Source organism: Chiloscyllium plagiosum, unplaced genomic scaffold (genome assembly GCF_037043375.1).
Source record: "Chiloscyllium plagiosum isolate Xiang-an unplaced genomic scaffold, Cpla_swu_hap1 HiC_scaffold_26, whole genome shotgun sequence".
Taxonomy (NCBI): Eukaryota; Metazoa; Chordata; class Chondrichthyes; order Orectolobiformes; family Hemiscylliidae; genus Chiloscyllium; species Chiloscyllium plagiosum.
The window spans coordinates 55,617,701-55,639,520 of NW_028270164.1; the positions used below are offsets into that span (position 1 = coordinate 55,617,701).

Sequence of the window (21,820 nt, forward strand, 5' to 3'; positions counted from 1 at the left end):
GTGTTTAAGACATCAGATGGTGTTTCCGACACTGGACTGTATTTATGGGATCAGTCAGTGTTTCAGACACTGGGCTGTGTTTATGGGATCAGACGGTGTTTCAGACATTGGGCTGTGTTTATGGGATCCGACGGTGTTTCAGACACTGGGCTGTGTTTATGGGATCACACGGTGTTTCAGACACTGGGCTGTGTTTATGGGATCAGATGGTGTTGCAGATACTGGGCTGTTTTTGTGGGATCATAAGGTGATCAGACACTGGGCTGTGTTTGTTGGATCAGACCGTATTTCAGAAACTGGGCTATATTTATTGGATCACACAGTGTTTCAGACACTGTGCTGTGTTTTTGGGATCAGACAGTGATTCAGACACTGGGCTGTGTTTATGGGATCAGACGGTGTTTCAGACACTGGGCCGTGTTTTTGGAATGAGATGATGTTTCAGACACTGGGCTGTGTTTATGCGGTCAGATGGTGTTTCAGACACTGGGCTGTGTTTCTGGGATCAGCCAGTATTTTAGACACTGGACTGTGTTTGTGGGATCAGTCGGTGTTTCAGACACTGGGCTGTGTTTCTGGGATCAGATGGTGTTGCAGACACTGGGCTGTGTTTTTGGGATCAGACGGTGTTTCAGACACTGGGCTGTGTTTATGGGATCAGACATTGTGTCAGACACTGGGCTGTGTTTTTGGGATCAAGACGCTGTTTCAGACACTCGGCTGTGTTTATGGGATCAGACGGTGTTTCAGACACAGGGCCGTGTTTTTGGAATGAGATGATTGTGTCAGACACTGGGCTGTGTTTTTGGGATCAGACGGTGTTTCAGACAATGGGCTGTGTGTTTATGGGATCAGTTGGTTTTTCAGACACTGGGCTGTGTTTATGGAATCAGATGGTGTTTCAGACACTGGGCTGTGTTTATGGAATAGACGGTTTTTCAGACACTGGGTTGTGTTCATGGGATCCGATGGTGTTTCAGACAGGGCTGTATTTCTTGGATCAGACGTTGTTTCAGACACAGGGCTGTGTTTCTGGGATTTGACGGTGTTTCAGACACTGGGCTGTGTTTATGGGATTAGACATTGTTTCAGACACTGGGCTGTGTTTATGGGATCAGACGGTGTTTCAGACACTGGGCTGTGTTTCTGGGATCACACGGTGTCTCAGACACTGGGCTGTGTTTCTGGGACCAGACGGTGTTGCAGATACTGGGCTGTGTTTGTGGGATCACACAGTGATCAGACACTGGGCTGTGTTTATGGGATCAGATGGTATTTCAGAAACTGGGCTGTGTTTAAGTCATCAGACGGTGTTTCCGACACTGGGCTGTATTTCTGGGAGTAGATGGTGTTTCAGACACTGTGCTGTGTTTTTGGGATCAGACGGTGTTTCAGACACTGGGCTGTGTTTAAGTCATCAGACGGTGTTTCCGACACTGGGCTGTATTTCTGGGAGTAGATGGTGTTTCAGACACTGGGCTGTTTTTCTGGGATCAGACGGTGTTTCAGACATTGGGCTTTGTTTATGGGATCAAACGGTGTTTCAGACACTGGACTCTGTTTCTGGGGTCAATGCTTTTTCAGACACTGGGCTGTGTTTATGAGATCAAACGGTGTTTCAGACACTGGGCTGTGTTTATGAGATCAAACGGTGTTTCAGACACTGGGCTGTGTTTATGGGATCAAACAGTGTTGCAGACACTGGGCTGTGTTTATGGGATCAGATGGTGTTTCAGAACTGGAATGTTTTTCTGGACTCAGAAGGTATTGCAGACACTGGGCTGTGTATACGGGATCAGATGGTGTTTCAGACACTGGGCTATGTTTCTGGGATCAGACGGTGTTTCAGACACTGGGCTGTGTTTGTAGGATCAGACGGTGTTTCAGACACTGGGCTGTGTTTGTGGGATCAGACAGTGTTTCAGACACTGGGCAGTGTTTATGAGATCAGAGGGTGTTTCAGACACTGGGTTGTGTTTCTGGGATCACACGGTGTCTCAGACACTGGGCTGTGTTTATGGGATCAGACGGTGTTGCAGATACTGTGCTGTGTTTGTGGGATCATACGGTGATCAGACACTCTGCTGTGTTTGTGGGATCAGATGGTATTTCAGAAACTTGGCTGTGTTTATGGAATCAGACAGTGTTTCAGACACTGTGTTGTGTTTTTGGGATCAGACGGTGTTTCAGACACTGGGCTGTGTTTTTGGGATCAGACGTTGTTTCAGACACAGGGCTGTGTTTCTGGGATTTGACGGTGTTTCTGACACTGGGCTGTGTTTATTGGGTTAGACAGTGTTTCAGAAACTGGGCTGTGTTTATGTGATCAGACGGTGTTTCAGACACTGGGCTGTGTTTTTGGGATCAAACAGTGTTGCAGACACTGGGCTGTGTTTATGGGATCAGATGGTGTTTCAGAACTGGAATGTTTTTCTGGACTCAGAAGGTATTGCAGACACTGGGCTGTGTATACGGAATCAGATGGTGTTTCAGACACTGGGCTATGTTTCTGGGATCAGACGGTGTTTCAGACACTGGGCTGTGTTTGTAGGATCAGACGGTGTTTCAGACACTGGGCTGTGTTTGTGGGATCAGATGGTATTTCAGAAACTTGGCTGTGTTTATGAGATCAGACAGTGTTTCAGACACTGTGTTGTGTTTTTGGGATCAGACGGTGTTTCAGACACTGGGCTGTGTTTTTGGGATCAGACGTTGTTTCAGACACAGGGCTGTGTTTCTGGGATTTGACGGTGTTTCTGACACTGGGCTGTGTTTATGGGGTTAGACAGTGTTTCAGACACTGGGCTGTGTTTATGAGATCAGACGGTGTTTCAGACACTGGGCTGTGTTTTTGGGATCAAACAGTGTTGCAGACACTGGGCTGTGTTTATGGGATCAGATGGTGTTTCAGAACTGGAATGTTTTTCTGGAATCAGAAGGTATTGCAGACACTGGGCTGTGTATACGGGATCAGATGGTGTTTCAGACACTGGGCTATGTTTCTGGGATCAGACGGTGTTTCAGACACTGGGCTGTGTTTGTTGGATCAGACGGTGTTTCAGACACTGGGCTGTGTTTGTGGGATCAGACAGTGTTTCAGACACTGGGCTGTGTTTATGAGATCAGACGGTGTTTCAGACACTGGGTTGTGTTTCTGGGAACACACGGTGTCTCAGACACTGGGCTGTGTTTCTGGGATCAGACGGTGTTGCTGATACTGTGCTATGTTTGTGGGATCAGATGGTATTTCAGAAACTTGGCTGTGTTTATGGAATCAAACAGTGTTTCAGACACTGTGTTGTGTTTATTGGATCACACAGTGTTTCAGACACTGTGCTGTGTTTTTGGGATCAGACGTTGTTTCAGACACTGGGCTGTGTTTCTGGGATTTGACGGTGTTTCAGACACTGGGCTGTGTTTATGAGATCAGACGGTGTTTCAGACACTGGGCTGTGTTTCTGGGATCAGACGGGTTTTCAGACACTGGGGTGTGTTTCTGGGATCAGACGGTGTTGCAGATACTGGGCTGTGTTTGTGGGATCATACGGTTATCAGACACTGTGCTGTGCTTCTGGGATTAGATGGTGTTTCAGACACTGGGCTGTGTTTATGGGATCAGACAGTGTTTCAGACACTGGGCTGTTTTAATGGGATCAGATGCTGTTTTAGACACTGGGCTGTGTTTATGGGATCAGACAGTGTTTCAGACACTGGGCTGTGTTTATGGGATCAGACGGTGATTCAGACACTGTGCTGTGTTTATGGGATCACACAGTGATTCAGACACTGTGCTGTGCTTCTGGGATTAGATGGTATTTCAGACACTGAGCTGTATTTCTGGGAGTAGACGGTGTTTCAGACACTGGGCTGTTTTTCTGGGATCAGGCGGCGTTTCAGACACTGGGCTGTGGTTCTGGGATCAGATGGTGTTTCTGACAGTGGGCTGTGTTTAAGACATCAGATGGTGTTTCCGACACTGGACTGTATTTATGGGATCAGTCAGTGTTTCAGACACTGGGCTGTGTTTATGGGATCAGACGGTGTTTCAGACATTGGGCTGTGTTTATGGGATCCGACGGTGTTTCAGACACTGGGCTGTGTTTATGGGATCACACGGTGTTTCAGACACTGGGCTGTGTTTATGGGATCAGATGGTGTTGCAGATACTGGGCTGTTTTTGTGGGATCATAAGGTGATCAGACACTGGGCTGTGTTTGTTGGATCAGACCGTATTTCAGAAACTGGGCTATATTTATTGGATCACACAGTGTTTCAGACACTGTGCTGTGTTTTTGGGATCAGACAGTGATTCAGACACTGGGCTGTGTTTATGGGATCAGACGGTGTTTCAGACACTGGGCCGTGTTTTTGGAATGAGATGATGTTTCAGACACTGGGCTGTGTTTATGCGGTCAGATGGTGTTTCAGACACTGGGCTGTGTTTCTGGGATCAGCCAGTATTTTAGACACTGGACTGTGTTTGTGGGATCAGTCGGTGTTTCAGACACTGGGCTGTGTTTCTGGGATCAGATGGTGTTGCAATCACTGGGCTGTGTTTTTGGGATCAGACGGTGTTTCAGACACTGGGCTGTGTTTATGGGATCAGACATTGTGTCAGACACTGGGCTGTGTTTTTGGGATCAGACGCTGTTTCAGACACTCGGCTGTGTTTATGGGATCAGACGGTGTTTCAGACACAGGGCCGTGTTTTTGGAATGAGATGATTGTGTCAGACACTGGGCTGTGTTTCTGGGATCAGTCGGTGTTGCAGACACTGGGCTGTGTTTATGGGATCAGACGGTGTTACACACACTGGACTGTGTTTATGGGATCAGACATTGTGTCAGACACTGGGCTGTGTTTCTGGGATCAGCCAGTATTTCAGACACTGGACTGTGTTGGTGGGATCAGTCGGTGTTGCAGACACTGGGCTGTGTTTATGGGATCAGATGGTGTTACACACACTGGACTGTGTTTATGGGATCAGACATTGTGTCAGACACTGGGCTGTGTTTCTGGGATCAGCCAGTATTTCAGACACTGGACTGTGTTTGTGGGATTAGGCGGTGTTTCAGACACTGGGCTGTGGTTATGGGGTCAGACGGTATTTCAGACACTGGGCTGTGTTTCTGGGATCAACCAGTATTTCAGACACTGGACTGTGTTTGTGGGATCAGTCGGTGTTGCAGACACTGGGCTGTGTTTATGGGATCAGACGGTGTTACACACACTGGGCTGTGTTTATGGGATCAGACATTGTGTCAGACTCTGTGCTGTGTTTTTGGGACCAGATGGTGTTGCAGACACTGGGCTGTGTTTGTGGGATCAGTCGGTGTTTCAGACACTCGGCTGTGTTTATGGGATCAGACGGTGTTTCAGACAACCGGCTGTGTTTTTGGAATGAGATGATGGTTCAGACACTGAGCTGTGTTTATGGGATTAGGCGGTTTTTCAGACACTGGGCTGTGTTTATGGGATTAGACAATGTTTCAGACACTGGGCTGTGTTTATGGGATCAGGCGGTGTTTCAGACAGCGGGCCGTGTTTTTGGAATGAGATGATGTTTCAGACACTGGGCTGTGTTTATGGGATTAGGCGGTGTTTCAGACACTGGGCTGTGTTTCTGGAATCAGCCAGTATTTCAGACACTGGACTGTGTTTGTGGGATCAGTCAGTGTTTCAGACACTGGGCTGTGTTTCTGGGATCAGATGGTGTTGCAGACACTGGGCTGTGTTTATGGGATCAGACGGTGTTTCAGACACTGGGCTGTGTTTATGGGATCAGACATTGTGTCAGACAGTGGTCTGTGTTTTTGGGATCAGATGGTGTTTCAGACACTGGGCTGTGTTTATGCGTTCAGACGGTGTTTCAGACATAGGGCTGTGTTTATGGGCTCAGATGGTGATTCACACACTGAAGTGTGTTTTTGGAATGGGATGATGTTTCAGACTCTGGGCTGCCCTTTATGGGATCAGACTGTGTTTCAGACACTGGGCTGTGTTTATGGAATGAGACATTGTATCAGACACTGGGCTGTGTTTATCGGATCAGACGTTGTTTCAGACACTGGGCTGTGTTTATGGGATCAGACGGTGTTTCAGACACTGGGCTGTGATTATGGGATCAGACATTGTGTCAGACACTGGGCTGTGTTTTTGGGATCAGACAGTGTTTCAGACACTGGGCTGTGTTTATGGGATCAGACGGTGTTTCAGACACTGGGCTGTGTTTCTGGGATCAGATGGTGTTGCAGACACTGGGCTGTGTTTGTGGGATCAGTCGGTGTTTCAGACACTCGGCTGTGTTTGTGGGATCAGACGGTGTTTCAGACACTCGGCTGTGTTTATGGGATCAGACGGTGTTTCAGACAACCGGCTGTGTTTTTGGAATGAGATGATGTTTCAGACACTGAACTGTGTTTATGGAATTAGGCGGTTTTTCAGACACTGGGCTGTGTTTATCGGATCAGACGTTGTTTCAGACACTGGGCTGTGATTATGGGATCAGACATTGTGTCAGACACTGGGCTGTGTTTTTGGGATCAGACAGTGTTTCAGACACTGGGCTGTGTTTATGGGATCAGATGGTGTTTCAGACACTGGGCTGTGATTATGGGATCAGACACTGTGTCAGACACTGGGCTGTGTTTTTGGGATCAGACAGTGTTTCAGACACTGGGCTGTGTTTATGGGATCAGATGGTGTTTCAGACACAGGGCTGTGTTTCTGGGATCAGATGGTGTTGCAGACACTGGGCTGTGTTTGTGGGATCAGGAGGTGTTTCAGACACTCAGCTGTGTTTATGGGATCCGAAGGTGTTTCAGACAACCGGCTGTGTTTTTGGAATGAGATGATGTTTCAGACACTGAGCTGTGTTTATGGAATTAGGCGGTTTTTCAGACACTGGGCTGTGTTTATGGGATTAGACGATGTTTCAGACACTGGGCTGTGTTTATGGGATCAGACGGTGTTTCAGACAGTGGGCCGTGTTTTTGGAATGAGATGATGTTTCAGACACTGGGCTGTGTTTATGGGATTAGGCGGTGTTTCAGACAATGGGCTGTGGTTATGGGGTCAGATGGTGTTTCAGACACTGGGCTGTGTTTCTGGAATCAGCCAGTATTTCAGACACTGGACTGTGTTTGTGGGATCAGTCAGTGTTTCAGACACTGGGCTGTGTTTCTGGGATCAGATGGTGTTGCAGACACTGGGCTGTGTTTATGGGATCAGACGGTGTTTCAGACACTGGGCTGTGTTTATGGGATCAGACATTGTGTCAGACAGTGGTCTGTGTTTTTGGGATCAGACGGTGTTTCAGACACTGGGCTGTGTTTATACGTTCAGATGGTGTTTCAGACACAGGGCTGTGTTTATGGGCTCAGATGGTGATTCACACACTGAAGTGTGTTTTTGGAATGGGATGATGTTTCAGACTCTGGGCTGCCCTTTATGGGATCAGACTGTGTTTCAGACACTGGGCTGTGTGTATGGAATGAGACAGTGTTTCAGACACTGGGCTGTGTTTATGCATTCAGATGTTGTTTCAGACACTGGGCAATGTTTATGGGATCAATTGGGTGTTGCAGACACTGGGCTGTGTATATGGGATCAGATGGTGTTTCAGACACTGGCCTGTGTTTAGGTTATCAGACGGTGTTTCAGACACTGGGCTGTGTTTCTGGGATCAGATGGTGTTGCAGACACTGGGCTGTGTTTGTGGGATCAGTCGGTGTTTCAGACACTGGGCTGTGTTTATGGGATCAGATGGTGTTTCAGACAACCGGCTGTGCTTTTGGACTGAGATGCTGTTTCAGACACTGGGCTGTGTTTATGGGATTAGGCGGTGTTTCAGACACTGGGCTGTGTTTATGGGATTAGACGATGTTTCAGACACTGGGCTGTGTTTATGGGATCAGACGGTGTTTCAGACAGCGGGCCGTGTTTTTGGAATGAGATGATGTTTCAGACACTGGGCTGTGTTTATGGGATTAGGCGGTGTTTCAGACACTGGGCTGTGGTTATGGGGTCAGATGGTGTTTCAGACACTGGGCTGTGTTTCTGGAATCAGCCAATATTTCAGACACTGGACTGTGTTTGCGGGATCAGTCAGTGTTTCAGACACTGGGCTGTGTTTCTGGCATCAGATGGTGTTGCAGACACTGGGCTGTGTTTATGGGATCAGACGGTGTTTCAGACACTGGGCTGTGTTTATGGGATCAGACATTGTGTCAGACAGTGGGCTGCGTTTTTGGGATCAGACGGTGTTTCAGACAGTGGGCTGTGTTTATGCGTTCAGACGGTGTTTCAGACACTGGGCTGTGTTTATGGGATCAGACGGTGTTTCAGACACTGGGCTGTGTTTATGGGATCAGACATTGTGTCAGACAGTGGGCTGCGTTTTTGGGATCAGACGGTGTTTCAGACAGTGGGCTGTGTTTATGCGTTCAGACGGTGTTTCAGACACAGGGCTGTGTTTATGGGCTCAGATGGTGATTCACACACTGAAGTGTGTTTTTGGAATGGGATGATGTTTCAGACTCTGGGCTGCCCTTTATGGGATCAGACAGTGTTTCAGACCCTGGGCTGTGTTTATGGAATGAGACAGTGTTTCAGACACTGGGCTGTGTTTATGCATTCAGATGTTGTTTCAGACACTGGGCAATGTTTATGGGATCAGTTGGTGTTGCAGACACTGGGCTGTGTATATGGGATCAGACGGTGTTTCAGACACTGGGCTGTGTTTAGGTTATCAGACGGTGTTTCAGACACTGGGCTGTGTTTAGGTCATCAGACGGTGTTTCCGACACTGGGCTGTGTGTATGGCATCATACAGTGTTTCAGACACCGGGCTGCGTTTATGTGATGAGACTATTTTGTTGGATCAGCGAGTATGCACAGCACTGGGTTGTGTTTATGTTTCCCGGCTGTGTTTATTTGATTTTTTATTTGATTAAGGAATAACACTGTCCTTTCAATTGCAGTGGAAACCTCAGAATGGCTGAAGCATGTCTGAAGTCTCTGAAATATATGATGTTCGCGTTCAACTTATTATTTTGGGTAAGTGCAGGTTTCTATGGGAACTGTTGATAGGACAAAGTATGAATCCACCATGAACCCAGTATCAATGTTAAAGAGCACTTGAAAAGGAGCAGGCGGTCATCCAGTTTTGACATGGTCAGGCTGATCTTCCTGAAGCCATTCTCCTGCTCACCACACCCCTGATTCCCTGCTCCAGACCTGAATGTATCTAATGTTTGGGCAGAAAATTTCAAAGATTCACAACCAATAATCAAATTTCTGCTCATCTCAGTCCGTCATCATGAAACTGTGTTCTCGATTCCCCAGTCAAGGGAAACAACTTCCCTCTGCCGACCTTGTCAAATGAGTGGGCAAACTCTCTGCTGGTTGGAGTCATACCTCGCGCATCAGAGAATAGTTGTAGTTGTTGGAGATCAGTCATCTCTGTACGAGTTCTTCAGGGTAGTGTCTTAAATCCAACCATCTTCAGCTGCTTCATCAATGACCCATAAGTTCAGAAGAGTGAATGTTCCATAGATTATAAGAAACAGGAACAGTAACAGATCATTGGGTCCCTAAAGCTTGCTCCATCATTCAACAAGATCACAGCTGACTCAACACTCATTTACATTCACTTTCCTGCCCTTTCCCTTGACTCGCTGACTGACCAAGAATCTCTCTATCTCAGCCTTAAACATACATAAGGGCTCTCTTCCCCGTGAGCTCTCCATGGCAAGGAAATCCAAACACTCACAACCTTCTGAGAGAAGAAATTCCTCCTCATCTCAGTCTAAGATTGGTGTAACCGTGATTCAAACAGTGCTCTCTGGTCCTAGACTCCCCCACGAGGGGAAACATCCTCTCAGCATTGACCCTGTTAAGCCCTTTAAGAATCCTTTATGTTTCAATGAGATCACCTCTCAATTCTTTTTAATAATCACATAGTATTCAGCACCATTTGTCATTCCACAGAATGCAGCTTCGATTTGAAAAATGGAAAGTAATATTTGTACACCACAAATGTTCATCTGCAACAACAGAGAATTTAATGGTTGCCCTATAACATTGAATGGTGTTACCATCATTGAAATCCCCATTATCGATATTCGAGAAGTTGCCATTGACCAGAAACTCAGCCGGACTGACCACAACAGGAGCAGCTCTGAGGCTGGGAATACAGCCGTGAGAATTCACCCTCTGACCCCAAGCAACTGTTTTTCATCTACAGGGCGCACATCAGGAGAATTGGGTTGGAAGAGACAGAAAATTGTAGTTGGAGGGGATTTGATGGGAAAGGGGGGAGATGTTGGAGTGTATATTATGCGAGTTCATTTGTGATGGGTTGGGGGCAGGGGCCAGTTTTGTAGCTGGCTAGGAATTAGAACAGGTTTTAATTTCTCTAACTCTTTCTGGCTAGTCATTATATTATGTAAGCCTGAACCCTTTGGAGTTTCTGACTCCATCTCAGAGTTGGGGACATGTTCAGGGGTTTCCAGAAGCTGGGTAAATGCCCAATTGAAGAAGCTGCATTAGCATATTGACATGGATCAAAAGGTCAATTGGATGGGCCAAGGTGTGAATGATGATGGAACTGTTTGAGGAGGTGAGTTAGCTAAGCCCTAGTGTAAATGACATTGTGGGCACCCATCTCTTTCAGATCGGTGGATGTGGTATCATGGGGTTTGGCATCTACCTGCTGACCCTGAATAACTTTGGAGCTTTGCTGTCAAACCTCCCGTCCCTCTCCATCGCCAACTCCCTGATCGTCGTGGGAACCATCACCATGGTGGTGGCTTTTCTGGGCTGCATGGGAGCTATCAAAGAAAACAAATGCCTGCTACTGTCAGTAAGTTCTGCCTGTATCTCCAGTCTGATTGACTCACTAAAGATTAACACAGAACACAAAACATTACAGAACAGTACAGGCCCTTCGGCCCTCAATGTTGCACTGACCTGTGAAACCAATCTGAAGCCCATCTAACCTACACTATTCCATTCTCGTTCATATGCCGATCCAATGACAATTTAAATGCTCTTAAAGTTGGCGAGACTACAACTGTGGCAGGCAGTTGCATCCCACACTCTACTATTACAAACCCAGCTAAGTTAAAAAGCTGGGGTGGGGGCTGGGGCTGGAGCTGGGCAAAGGGTTGGTTGTGGGTGTTTGGGTTGGGGGTGGTAGATAGTGGTGGGAGTGGGGAACGTGGTTGAGGCTGGGGAATGGAGACAGGAGATTGGGAAGGGGGATCCAGGAGCATGGGATGGGGAATAAGGGATGGAGAGGGGGATGTGGCGGTGGGGATGGGGAATAGGAGTGGGAGTTAGGGTGTGGTGGTGGGGGATGGCGTAGGGGGGTTGGGGAATGGGGTTGAGGCTAAGGGCTGGGGACTGGGGTTTGGGGAGTGGGGTTGGGGAGGGGTATCCAGGGGTGGAGGATAGGGAAAAGGGGACGGGGAGGGGGATGTGGGGGTGGGGATGGGGAATAGGAGTGGGGGGTTAGGGTGTGGTGGTGGGGGATGGGGTGGGGGATGGGGTGGGGTTTGGAAGCAGGGGGAATGGGGAAGGGGTGGTGGCGGATGGGATAGCGTTGCCAGTAGCAGGCTCACACAGAGACAGAGAGACGTGTTCATGATTTAATAACGCTCTTTTTGTTTTACTTTGAAGTCTGTGTTTTGTACCAGCAGCAAGCATTAAGGAACAATGACAAAGCACAGAGTAGAAAGGGAAAATCAGATCAACAACAAGCAGAAACACTTCAAACAGAGAAAATGTAAATAAATCCTTGCATTTTTCACAAGTGCTTTAAAGCCAATGAGAACCTTATGAAGTTGCAGTCACTGTACTAGCATAGGGAGTGCAGCCATCACTTTGTCAATAACAAGCTCCCACAGACAGCAAGACTAATTGAACAACCAGATATTGAATCATTTTGATTGAGGGTTAAAGATGGTCCACAATCGGGGCTGACATTTCACTTGAGGGAAGAATGGACTGTCAGAGGTGCCTAAATGATGCTCCTCATTGGCTGCCCTCTCAGGTGGCAGGCAGAGACTTCGCCGTGTTCAGAGACACAGCAGGGGAGGTCTCCCTGCTACTCTGTACCTGACTGTTTACGGGAAAGCACAGCAGGTCAGGCAGCATCCAAGGAGCTGGGAAATCGCCGTTTCGGGCAGGAGCCCTTCCTCAGGAACATGCCCGAATCGTCGATTTTCCTGCTCCTCGGATGCTGCCTGACCTGCTGTGCTTTTCCAGCACCACTCTGATCTGGACTCTGATTTCCAGCATCTGCAGTGCCTAACTGACTGTTTACCACAATGAGGTTTGGGCACCTCACTGCTTGCAAATTGCTGCGACATTTTTTAGGTTACATTACATTACAGTGTGGAAACAGGCCCTTCGGCCCAACAAGTCCACACAGACCCGCCAAAGCGCAACCCACCCATACCCCTACATTTACCCCTTACCTAACACTACGGGCAATTTAGTATGGCCAATTCACCTGACCCTGCACATCTTTGGATGGTGGGAGGAAACCGGAGCACCCGGAGGAAACCCACGCAGACACGGGGAGAATGTGCAAACTCCACACAGTCAGTCGCCTGAGGCTGGAATCGAACCCGGGTCTCTGGCGCTGTGAGGCAGCAGTGCTAACCACTGTGCCACCGTGCCGCCCACGGCAACAACTGGCAATTTCTGGCAACACGGCAATTTCTGCCCACGGCAATTTCTGGCAACAGCTTGGAAATGGTAGCATGGTGACAGTGTCACTGGGCTAATGCTCCGGGGACAACGATTCAAATCAATGTGACAACCGATAAAAGTTCTGTTCAATTCAAGCACTTGGAATTAAAAGCTGCTCTCAGCGATGGTGACCTCAAAACTATCATTGATTTTTGTTAAAAACCCATCTGGTTCACAAAAGTCCTTCAAGAAAGGAGATCTGCCATCCTTACCTGGTCTGACCTACACGTGACTCCAGGCCCACAGCAATGTCACTGATTCTTCATCAGGGATGGGTAGTAAATGTCTGATTGGCCAGCGATGGCCAGATCCCGTGAAAGTATGATGGAAGTGTTGCTCATCAAGGAAATCCCGTATTCACTGTAAAATCACCGGAGTGCCCCTGAGGTCAGGAAAGCTATGGTAGAGACAAAGGTTATTTTTTTCTTTCTACTGATTGAAAGGGACAGTTTTATTCTTTCTTTCAGGCATTGTCCTCTTGAGATCCAAACAGTTGGTGGGTGGCAATCCTCTTGGTACCTTCAGTCCACTGGCACCTTACCCAAATGGCTATTCTCGGTATCAGATTCTGGACAGTCACTGTCACAGCTGGAACTGGCTCATAGCTGGACATCCAGTGACAGGTTAATTTGGATAGCCTCTGTGTCTAGCTGCTGCTGGTTCCCAAATGTCCAAGCACCACAGTCAGAGGACATCATGGTGTTAGAGCCTTAAACAACAAGAATATCCAGTTTCTCGCAACCCTTCCTCCTACACAACATGAACACTATATCATATAATGGACTTTAACCACACATTTCATCTCCTGGTACAAAGTTCTCTACATGAACATAATTGTCTTGAAAATTGATCAAGGTGGGAACTCGAGGATATTTAGCTGTTCAGTTCCTCCAGTTCATTTTGATCTGTTACTGTCTGGACAATTTGGGACAGCACGGTGGCTCAGTGGTTAACACTGCTACCTCACAGCGCCAGGAAGCCAGGTTTGATTCCAGCCTCGGGCGACTGCCTGTGTGGAGTTTGCACATTCTCCCCGGGTCTGCGTGGGTTTCCTCCGGGTGCTCCGGTTTCCTCCCACAGTCCAAAGATGTGCAGGGTCAGGGTGAATGGGCCGTGCTAAATTGCCCGTAGTGTTCAGGGATGTGTCGGTTAGGTGCATTAGTCAGGGGTAAATGTAGAGTGGTAGGGGAAAGGGTGTGAGTGGGTTACTCTTCAGAGGGTTGGTCTGGACGTGTTGGGCCACATGGCCTGTTTCCACACTGCAATGAATAATTTTGCCCACCTCACAGGAATCATTTGCATCAATTTAATTTTAGCTTCAAACTGACTGCTCACCTTGTTCCTAAATTTAGTGGCTCCTACTGGTGTGAGAGGAGTATTTCCTGCCACTCATGGGCTTGTTTCTCTTTCCTCTCTCTAGTTCTTCATCTTGCTCCTCCTGATTCTTCTGATTGAAGTCGTAGTTGCCATCATTGTCTTTTTCTACGAACAGCAGGTAGGTCGGACAACTAAAAACCAAAAGAAAGACAGATGCTCGAAATCAGAAACACTAAAAAGAGGCTGGAAAAGCTCAGTAGGTCTGGCAGCACCTGTGGAGAGAAATTGGAGTGAACATTTCGGGTCCAGTGACTGCTTGGGTTAGATTGGGATCCAACAGGTTCTGTACAGGCTCCTGTGGTACAACAGACTCTTCACCTCAGTGTCTTTTTTAATCACCACTGCAGTTAAACTCCTCTCGCTAAGTTGGATCCTCATCTTACTTTGGAACTTGGTACATTACAAGTAAAATAAGGATGGAGGGTCAGGTGATTTGTTATTTCTGCATGGTGTGGGGGCTGGTGGATCCCATTGTGGTTCCCAGTGACCATGTCTGTGGTAAATGTTGGTAGCTGCCAGAACTCTGGCTCAGAGTCAATGAGCTGGAGTCTGAGCTTCAAACATTGTGATACATCAGGGAGGGGGAGAGTTACCTGGAGACAGTCACCCCCCCCCGAGACTAACCAACTCGAATTCGGCCAGGGATCAGGAACAGGAAGAGGTGGCTGTGACAGAGACAGGTAGAGGGATCTGGGAAGGAGAGTTGCAAGAGCCTCAGCCCCTGTCCTTGTCCAACAGGTTCCCTGTGTGGATGGGAATGGGGAGTGACCACAGCACTGTGGTGCAGGGAGCCAGCCAAGTGGGGGAAGAGAGGAGAAATGTTGTTGCAATTGGAGATAGTCTAGTTAAGGGCATCGACACTGTTCTCTGTGACCAGGATCGAGAGTCCCGAAGGCTGGGTTGTCCGCCTGGTGCTCGGGTTCGGGATATCTCCTCAGGGCTGCAGAGGAACGTGGAGTGGGAGGGGAAAGATCCCGTGGTCATGGTCCATGAAGGTACCAATGACACCGATAAAACTAGGGCAGAGGTTCAGCTAAGGGAGCATGAACCTAGTTAGAGACAAAGAAACTGCAGATGCTGGACCTGCCAGCAAACCCTCCCTCATCTCCATCCAAGGCCCCAAGGTCCTTCCAGGTGAGACAGAGGTTCACCTGCTTCTCCTCCAACCTAGTTTACTGTGTCTGGTGCTCCCGATGTGGTCTTCGCTACAACGGGGAGACCAAACGTAAAGTTAGCAAATGTTTCGCTGAGCATCTCAGCTGGAGCCACAGGGACCGACTGGACCATCCAGTCACCACCCATTTCAATTCCCCTTCCCGCTCCCTTTCCAACATGACCCATCCTTGGCCTCTTCCAATGCCACAACAAATCCAACCAAAAATTGGAGGAACAATGACCTCAGCTTCCGCCTGGGCAGCCTACAGCCTGGAAGACTCAAAATTGAGTTCTCCAATTTCAAATAACCTCCCTCCCCATCCTCTCCCCCTCCCTTCCACTGCTCCCAGACACCAACCAGATTCATTCCTCCCTTTAAACAACCAGGTCATTCCCTCTCCCTGTCTTCACCTATTCCCACTTCACCACCCTAGCCCCACCTCCCCCTTTATCTGCAGCTTCCCCCCTTAACACCCACCCCCAGTCCCGAAGAAGAGACACACCCAAAACATCGATCTCTCCACCTCCTGATGCTGCCTGCCTTGCTGTGTTCTTCCAGCCTCCTGCCTGTTGACCAAGGGAATATGAACAGCTAGGAGCTAAATTAAAAATCAGAACTACAAAGGTAATAATGTCTAGATTACGACCTGAGCCATGAGCTAATTGGCACAGGGATGGAAATGTGTTGCTGGAAAAGCGCAGCAGGTCAGGCAGCATCTAGGGAACAGGAGAATCGACGTTTCGGGCATTAGCCCTTCTGCAGGAAGGTGCCCGAAACGTCGATTCTCCTGTTCCCTAGATGCTGCCTGACCTGCTGCGCTTTTCCAGCAACACATTTCCATCTCTGATCTCCAGCATCTGCAGACCTCACTTTCTCCCCTAATTGGCACAGGGTCAATAAGATTGAGCAGATAAATGTGGATCTCAAAGATTGGTGTGGGAGAAATGGGTTTGAATTAGTGGGACATTGACACCAGTACTGGGGAAGAAGGGACCTGTTCTGATGGGATGGTCTTCATCTGAACCGTACTTGGACCAGAGTCCTGGCCCATCACATAACGAGTGCTGTAGACAGGGCTGTAAACTAAATGGGGGATGGGGGGGCAAGTGGAAGGGGTCACTTCGAGGGGAAATTAGAAAATCTGAATTAAAGGAGAAGGTAAGAGGTTATTAAAATCTCCAGAACAGACACAAGTAGGACAGAGTGTACGGAAAGGGTTAGCAATCAAACTACAAACACACTGGACAAATGAATGACAATGAGAAGAGAGATGGAGAGCTGAAGGTGTTGTATCTGAATGCACGCAGTAAAGGAATAAGGTCAATCAGCTTATGGCACAGATTGAAATTGGCAGGTGTGACATGATGGACATCACGGAGATGTGGCTGCAAGGGGATCAGGATTGGGAGCTGGATATCCAAGGATATACGTCCGATCGAAAACATAGGCAGGTGGGCAGAGGGGGTGGGGTCGCCTTAATAGTAAGAAATGAAATTACATTAATTGTAAGAAGCCCAGTAGGGTCAGATGGTGTAGAATCTGTGTGGGTAGGATGAGGAGCCACAAAGGTAATAAAACCATAGCTGGTGTTATGTGTAGGCCTCCAAATGGGGGTGGATATGGGGCACAAAATACACCAGGAGATAGAAAAGTTGTGTAGGAAAGGCAAAGTTACGGTGATCATGGGGGATTTCCATATCCAGGGGGACTGGGAAAGTCAGATACGTAGTAGTTTGTAAGAAAAGGAATTTTTGGAGAGTCTATGAGATGGCTTTTTGGAGCAGCTTGTGGTGGAGCCCACTAGGGAGCAGGTGGTACTGGATTTAGTGTTGTACAATGGGGCAGACTTGATAAGGGAGCTTAAGGTGAAGGAACCCTTAGGAAGCAGGGATCATAATATGATCGAATTTCCTCAATATAATCAATTTGAGAGGAAGAAGGTAGGATCAGAGATAACGGTATTACAGCTGAATGAAAGTAACTACAGAGGCATGAGGGAGGTGCTGGGTAGAATTGACTGGGAGAGCAGCCTAACAGGAAAGACAGTGGACCAGCAATGGCAGGAGACACAGCAGAGCTTCATCCCGAGGGAAATGAACCCTGGTACTGGGAGGGTGAGGCAGCCATGGCTGATTCAGGAGGACAGGGACAGCAAAAAGCAAAAGAGAAAGCACATAATGTGGCAAAGGGCAGTGGGAAATGTGAGGATTGGGAAGCTTACAAAGACCAACAGAGAGCAACAAGAAAAGAAATAAGGAGAGAGAAGATTACACATGAGGGTAAGCTAGCCAGTAGTATAAAGGAAGACTGTAAGAGTTTCTTTAGATATATAAAGGGCAGAAGAGAGACAGAAGTGGACTTTGGGTCACTTGACAAAGATGCGAGAAATGGCTGAGGAACTGAATAATTGCTTTGTCTCAGACTTCACAGTGGAAGACACGAGTAGTATCCCAAAAATTCAAGAGAGTGAGAGGGTAGAGCTGATAATGGTGGCCATCACCAAGGAGAATGAGTGAGGAAAACTGAATGGCCTGAATGTTGATAAATCACCTGGACCAGATGGGCTACATCCCAGAGTTCTAAGGGAGATAGCTGAGGAGATTATGGAGACAAAAAATCTGCAGATGCTGGAATCCAGGGTAGACAAGGAGGAGGCTGGAGGAACACAGCATTAGGAGGTGGAGAAATCAACGTTTCAGGTGTAACCCTTCATCAGGTCTTGAGGAGACCGTGGAGGTGTTAGTGATAATCTTTCAGGTATCAGTAGAACCAGAGAGGGTCCCAGAGAACTGGAAAATCACTAACGTGACACGCCTGTTTAAAAAGGGACTAAAGCAGAAGACAGAAAATTATGGATCAATTAGCCTAACCTCAGTCGTAGGTAAGATCCTGGAATTCATCAAGAAGGATGAGATTTCGAAATACTTAGAAGTGTATGGTAAAATAGGGCAACGTCAGCATGGTTTCACCAAGGGGTGGCCGTGCTTAGCAAATCTGCGAGAGTTCTTTGAGGAAGTAATGAGCAGGTTAGACTAAGGACAGCCAATAGATGCTATCTACCTGGACTTCAAGATGGTCTTTGACAAGTTGCCACACAGGAGGCACTGAGTAAAATAAGGGCCGATGGTATCAGAGGCAAGGTGCTATAATGTATAGAAGCTTGGCTGTCTGACAGAAAGCAGAGAGTGGGGATGAAGGGTCCTTTTCAGGGTGACAGCTGGTGACAAGTGGTGTTCCACAAGGGTCAGTGTTGGGACCACAGCTTTTCAGTTTATACATTACTGACCTAGATGTAGGAACTGAGGGTATTCTGGATAAGTTTGTAAATGGTACAAAGATAGGTAGTATTGAGAAAGCAGGGAGGCTACAGAAGGATTTGGGCAGGTTAGGAGAGTGGGCAAAGAAGTGGCAGATGGAGTACAACGTGGGAAAGTGTGAGGTCATGCACTTTGGTATGAAGGGAGTTCTAGTCCTGGATTCTTTTCAGGTAAACTTTCAGGTTGGGTCGGTAGTTAGGAAGGCAAAATTTCAGCAGCGCTTCACCTGAGGCTCACTGAAGATGTTACCTAGGATGGTGCCGAAATGTCTGAAAATGAACCTTCCAGCTCATGGAGCAAACCTCAACCTGAGCTACAAATCTTCTCAAAACTCGCTAAAGTGTTTCCATTGGCAGGAGAGACTATGACCCAAGGGCACAACCTTTAAGTAAAGGAAAGACCTTTCAGAACGGAAATAAGGAGAAACGTCTACAGCCAGAGAGTGGGGAATCTGTGGAATTCACTGCCACAGAAGGCTGTAGAGGCCAGGTCATCGAGTATATTTAAGACTGACATCGATAGGTTCTTGATTGTCAAGCGGATCAAGTGTTATTAGGAGAAAGTGGGAGAATGGGGTTGAGAAACTTGTCAACCATGATTGAATGGTGGAGCAGACTTGATGGGCTGAATGGCCTAATTTCTGTCCTCCATCGAATGGCCTTATATATTGGGTGTTGGAGTCTTAACCATGTTTCTGGTCAGTAATGACTCTCCCCAAGTGCTGTTTCCCCCTCCGCCCGACCACCACCTTGGTCTGACACACAGAGTACATCAGTCCACAATAATTCAGGCCTTGGACACAGCCCCATTGGGTTTGGGATTTGGTGTTGGGTTGACAGGGCTGCACATGCTCTGGGTCAGGGAAGGGATGAGACTGAGCACTTAGCCCAGGAGCAGTACCAAGGCCCAATATTTCCCTGTCTGAAAGGCAGGACGAGGGGAGGGCACAGAGGGAAGCTGTGAGCTGATCGGATAGGAAAATCCAGCCCGGGCCAGTGGCAGGAGAGAGAGTACTGGCAGGAGTGGAGAACTGACTGAGGCATAAAGATCGGAGAGAGGGATCTGAGAGGGAGGGCAAAATGAAAAGATGTGAAGAGAGCAAATGGAAAACGATTGGCTCAAATTACCAGTGAAAGCCAAACAGCACACACAAATGGACCAAGCAAAAACATACATTACATTGGGTGCTAACGAAAAATAATGAAGATGGTAATAGCTTTTTAATGAAGGGTATTAGGGAAGAGCCAAGAGGAAAGAACAGAAATTTGGGAAGAGTGTAACCTTGCATTGAGTGGCTGTGGTCAGTGTGAAGTGATGTTAACTATTTGGAGGCAGATGTGGAGCAACAAGAGTGATTTTCAGGAGTTCTTTGAAAGATATAGTCTTCCTCTTTCTCTCCCCTCTCCCTCTACCTCCTCACCCTCCCTCACCCTTTCCCTCCCCTTCTCCTTCCCCCTCCCTTTCTATGTTCACCTCTCCCTACCCCTCTCCTCCCCCTCTCCTTCTCTCTCCCTCTCCCTCTGCCTCCCCCACACTCCTTTTGTGGGGATGTATGGGTCTGTATTGACCTTAATGGGTTCTGTATGCAAATTAATCAGTTGGAGATCACAGGTGATTAATAGGTGGGGCTGGTTAATCGGTGAAAAAAATACAAAGGATCAAGTCTCAGGGGAGTTATTAGTGATATATTTTTCAGGAGATCTGCCTGGCGACAGGTAACCATTCCCGGTCCAGACCAATTAACCCAGACATGATCATAGAGAGAGGGAAAGCCCCAGCCTCTTCACTGTGTTTCTGTGTTTGACTTGCAGATAAACACTTACATCGAAAATGACATGAAAGAGGCCCTGAAGAAAGAAAATAACACTGGGATTGTGGAAGCTTGGAATCAAATCCAGAAAAAGGTAACTTCTAGGTGCCATGAATCTGCCCTTTATATTCTTGGAAACACCGGTGACTGCTCTGAACATGTTGCTGTGGTGGCATAGTGGCTCAGTGGTTAACTGCTGCCTCACAGCGCCAGGCACCAGGGTTCAATTCCACCCTCAGGTGACTGTCTGTGCAGAGTTTGCACATTCTCCCTATGTCTGTGTGGATTTCCTCCCACAATCCAAAGATGTGCAGGTCAGGTGGATTAATTGCCAAACTAATTCGCCCATGGTGTCCAGGGATGTGTGCATTTGCCATGGGAAATGCAAGGCTATAGAGATGGAGTGAGTCTAGGTGGGATGCTCTTCTGAGGGTCAATGTGGATTCTATGGGCTGATTGGCCTGCTTCCACACTGTAGAGATTCAGTGATTTGGAATTGAAGAAAATGGCTGCCAGTTCCTTGCCTCACACAGCACAAGATTAAGCATTGGAGGTCTTTGCGGACGGCCGACTGAATCAAGGGCCATTCATGCAGTTGGGAGGCCAATGGCAGGCTTTCCCCCAGGAGGGTGAGTCTTCACTGAGAACTGAGGCCTATGGATTGTTTACTCAGCAGCACAACTGGGAGGGCAGTGGCTGCTGCTGGAATGACAGCCACTGGAGGCCCAAAGCCTGGCCAGCCATGATGGGAGTGTTTCTGCAGAGTGGATGGGTTTGAGGCGGTGAGAGATATTGGGAGGTGTCAGCCACAACAGTGTGGGTGTGGCTCACAGCTGTTCCCCTCTTACCCCAAGCTGTGGTCCTCAGTCAGGCACTGACATCTGATGAGGGACCCTGTCCACTGACAGCAACTGGCCTTCTCACAGGTTTCTTGTCAAGCTCTAGGTGTGACAACATCTGGGTGAGGCCCATTGAACTGAACACCAATTACTCACTAAAGGGTAGCAGTTGGCAGTTGAGCAGGAAAGCACTGCGGTGCTCAGTAGCTGCCCTAGTCAACTCCAAACACACAATGAAGGGGGGCAGGTGTAGTGATCGGAACCAGGGTCAGATGGATCTTATTGACTGTGGGATCCTTGATTGTGGTTGTTAACCTGGGTCAATCAGGGAGACCTGTCTGACCGAGAAAAACAGAAGATTCAGACAGTCTCCTGATTCTAAGGACTGGCTCTGAGCTGGCCGGGCAGAGCCCATGTGTTGTGCACATGTGAATAAAGGGTGACGTGGTGATGGGATACTTTTCTCTGTGCAGTTATTTAGCAGAAGAGTCGATTTAGGGTTTTCTCTCAAGTCAGAGCAGAAAACCTTGGGGAATCCGGGAAGATGTTCATCCTTGAGGTT

General features: G+C 47.9%; 1 protein-coding gene across 1 annotated transcript in view; it reads left to right on the forward strand.

Annotated features, from left to right (window-relative positions):
- The window catches only part of LOC122563328 (leukocyte surface antigen CD53-like), an 88,749-nt gene that overhangs the window by 49,997 nt on the left and 16,932 nt on the right, over window positions 1–21,820 (forward strand). The window contains exons 2-5 of the mRNA XM_087973758.1: window positions 8,982–9,057; window positions 10,676–10,864; window positions 14,180–14,254; window positions 20,421–20,513. Coding sequence (XP_087829884.1) covers window positions 8,995–9,057; window positions 10,676–10,864; window positions 14,180–14,254; window positions 20,421–20,513 — 420 coding nt within the window. The 5' untranslated portion in view covers window positions 8,982–8,994. The remainder of the gene's footprint in view (window positions 1–8,981; window positions 9,058–10,675; window positions 10,865–14,179; window positions 14,255–20,420; window positions 20,514–21,820) is intronic.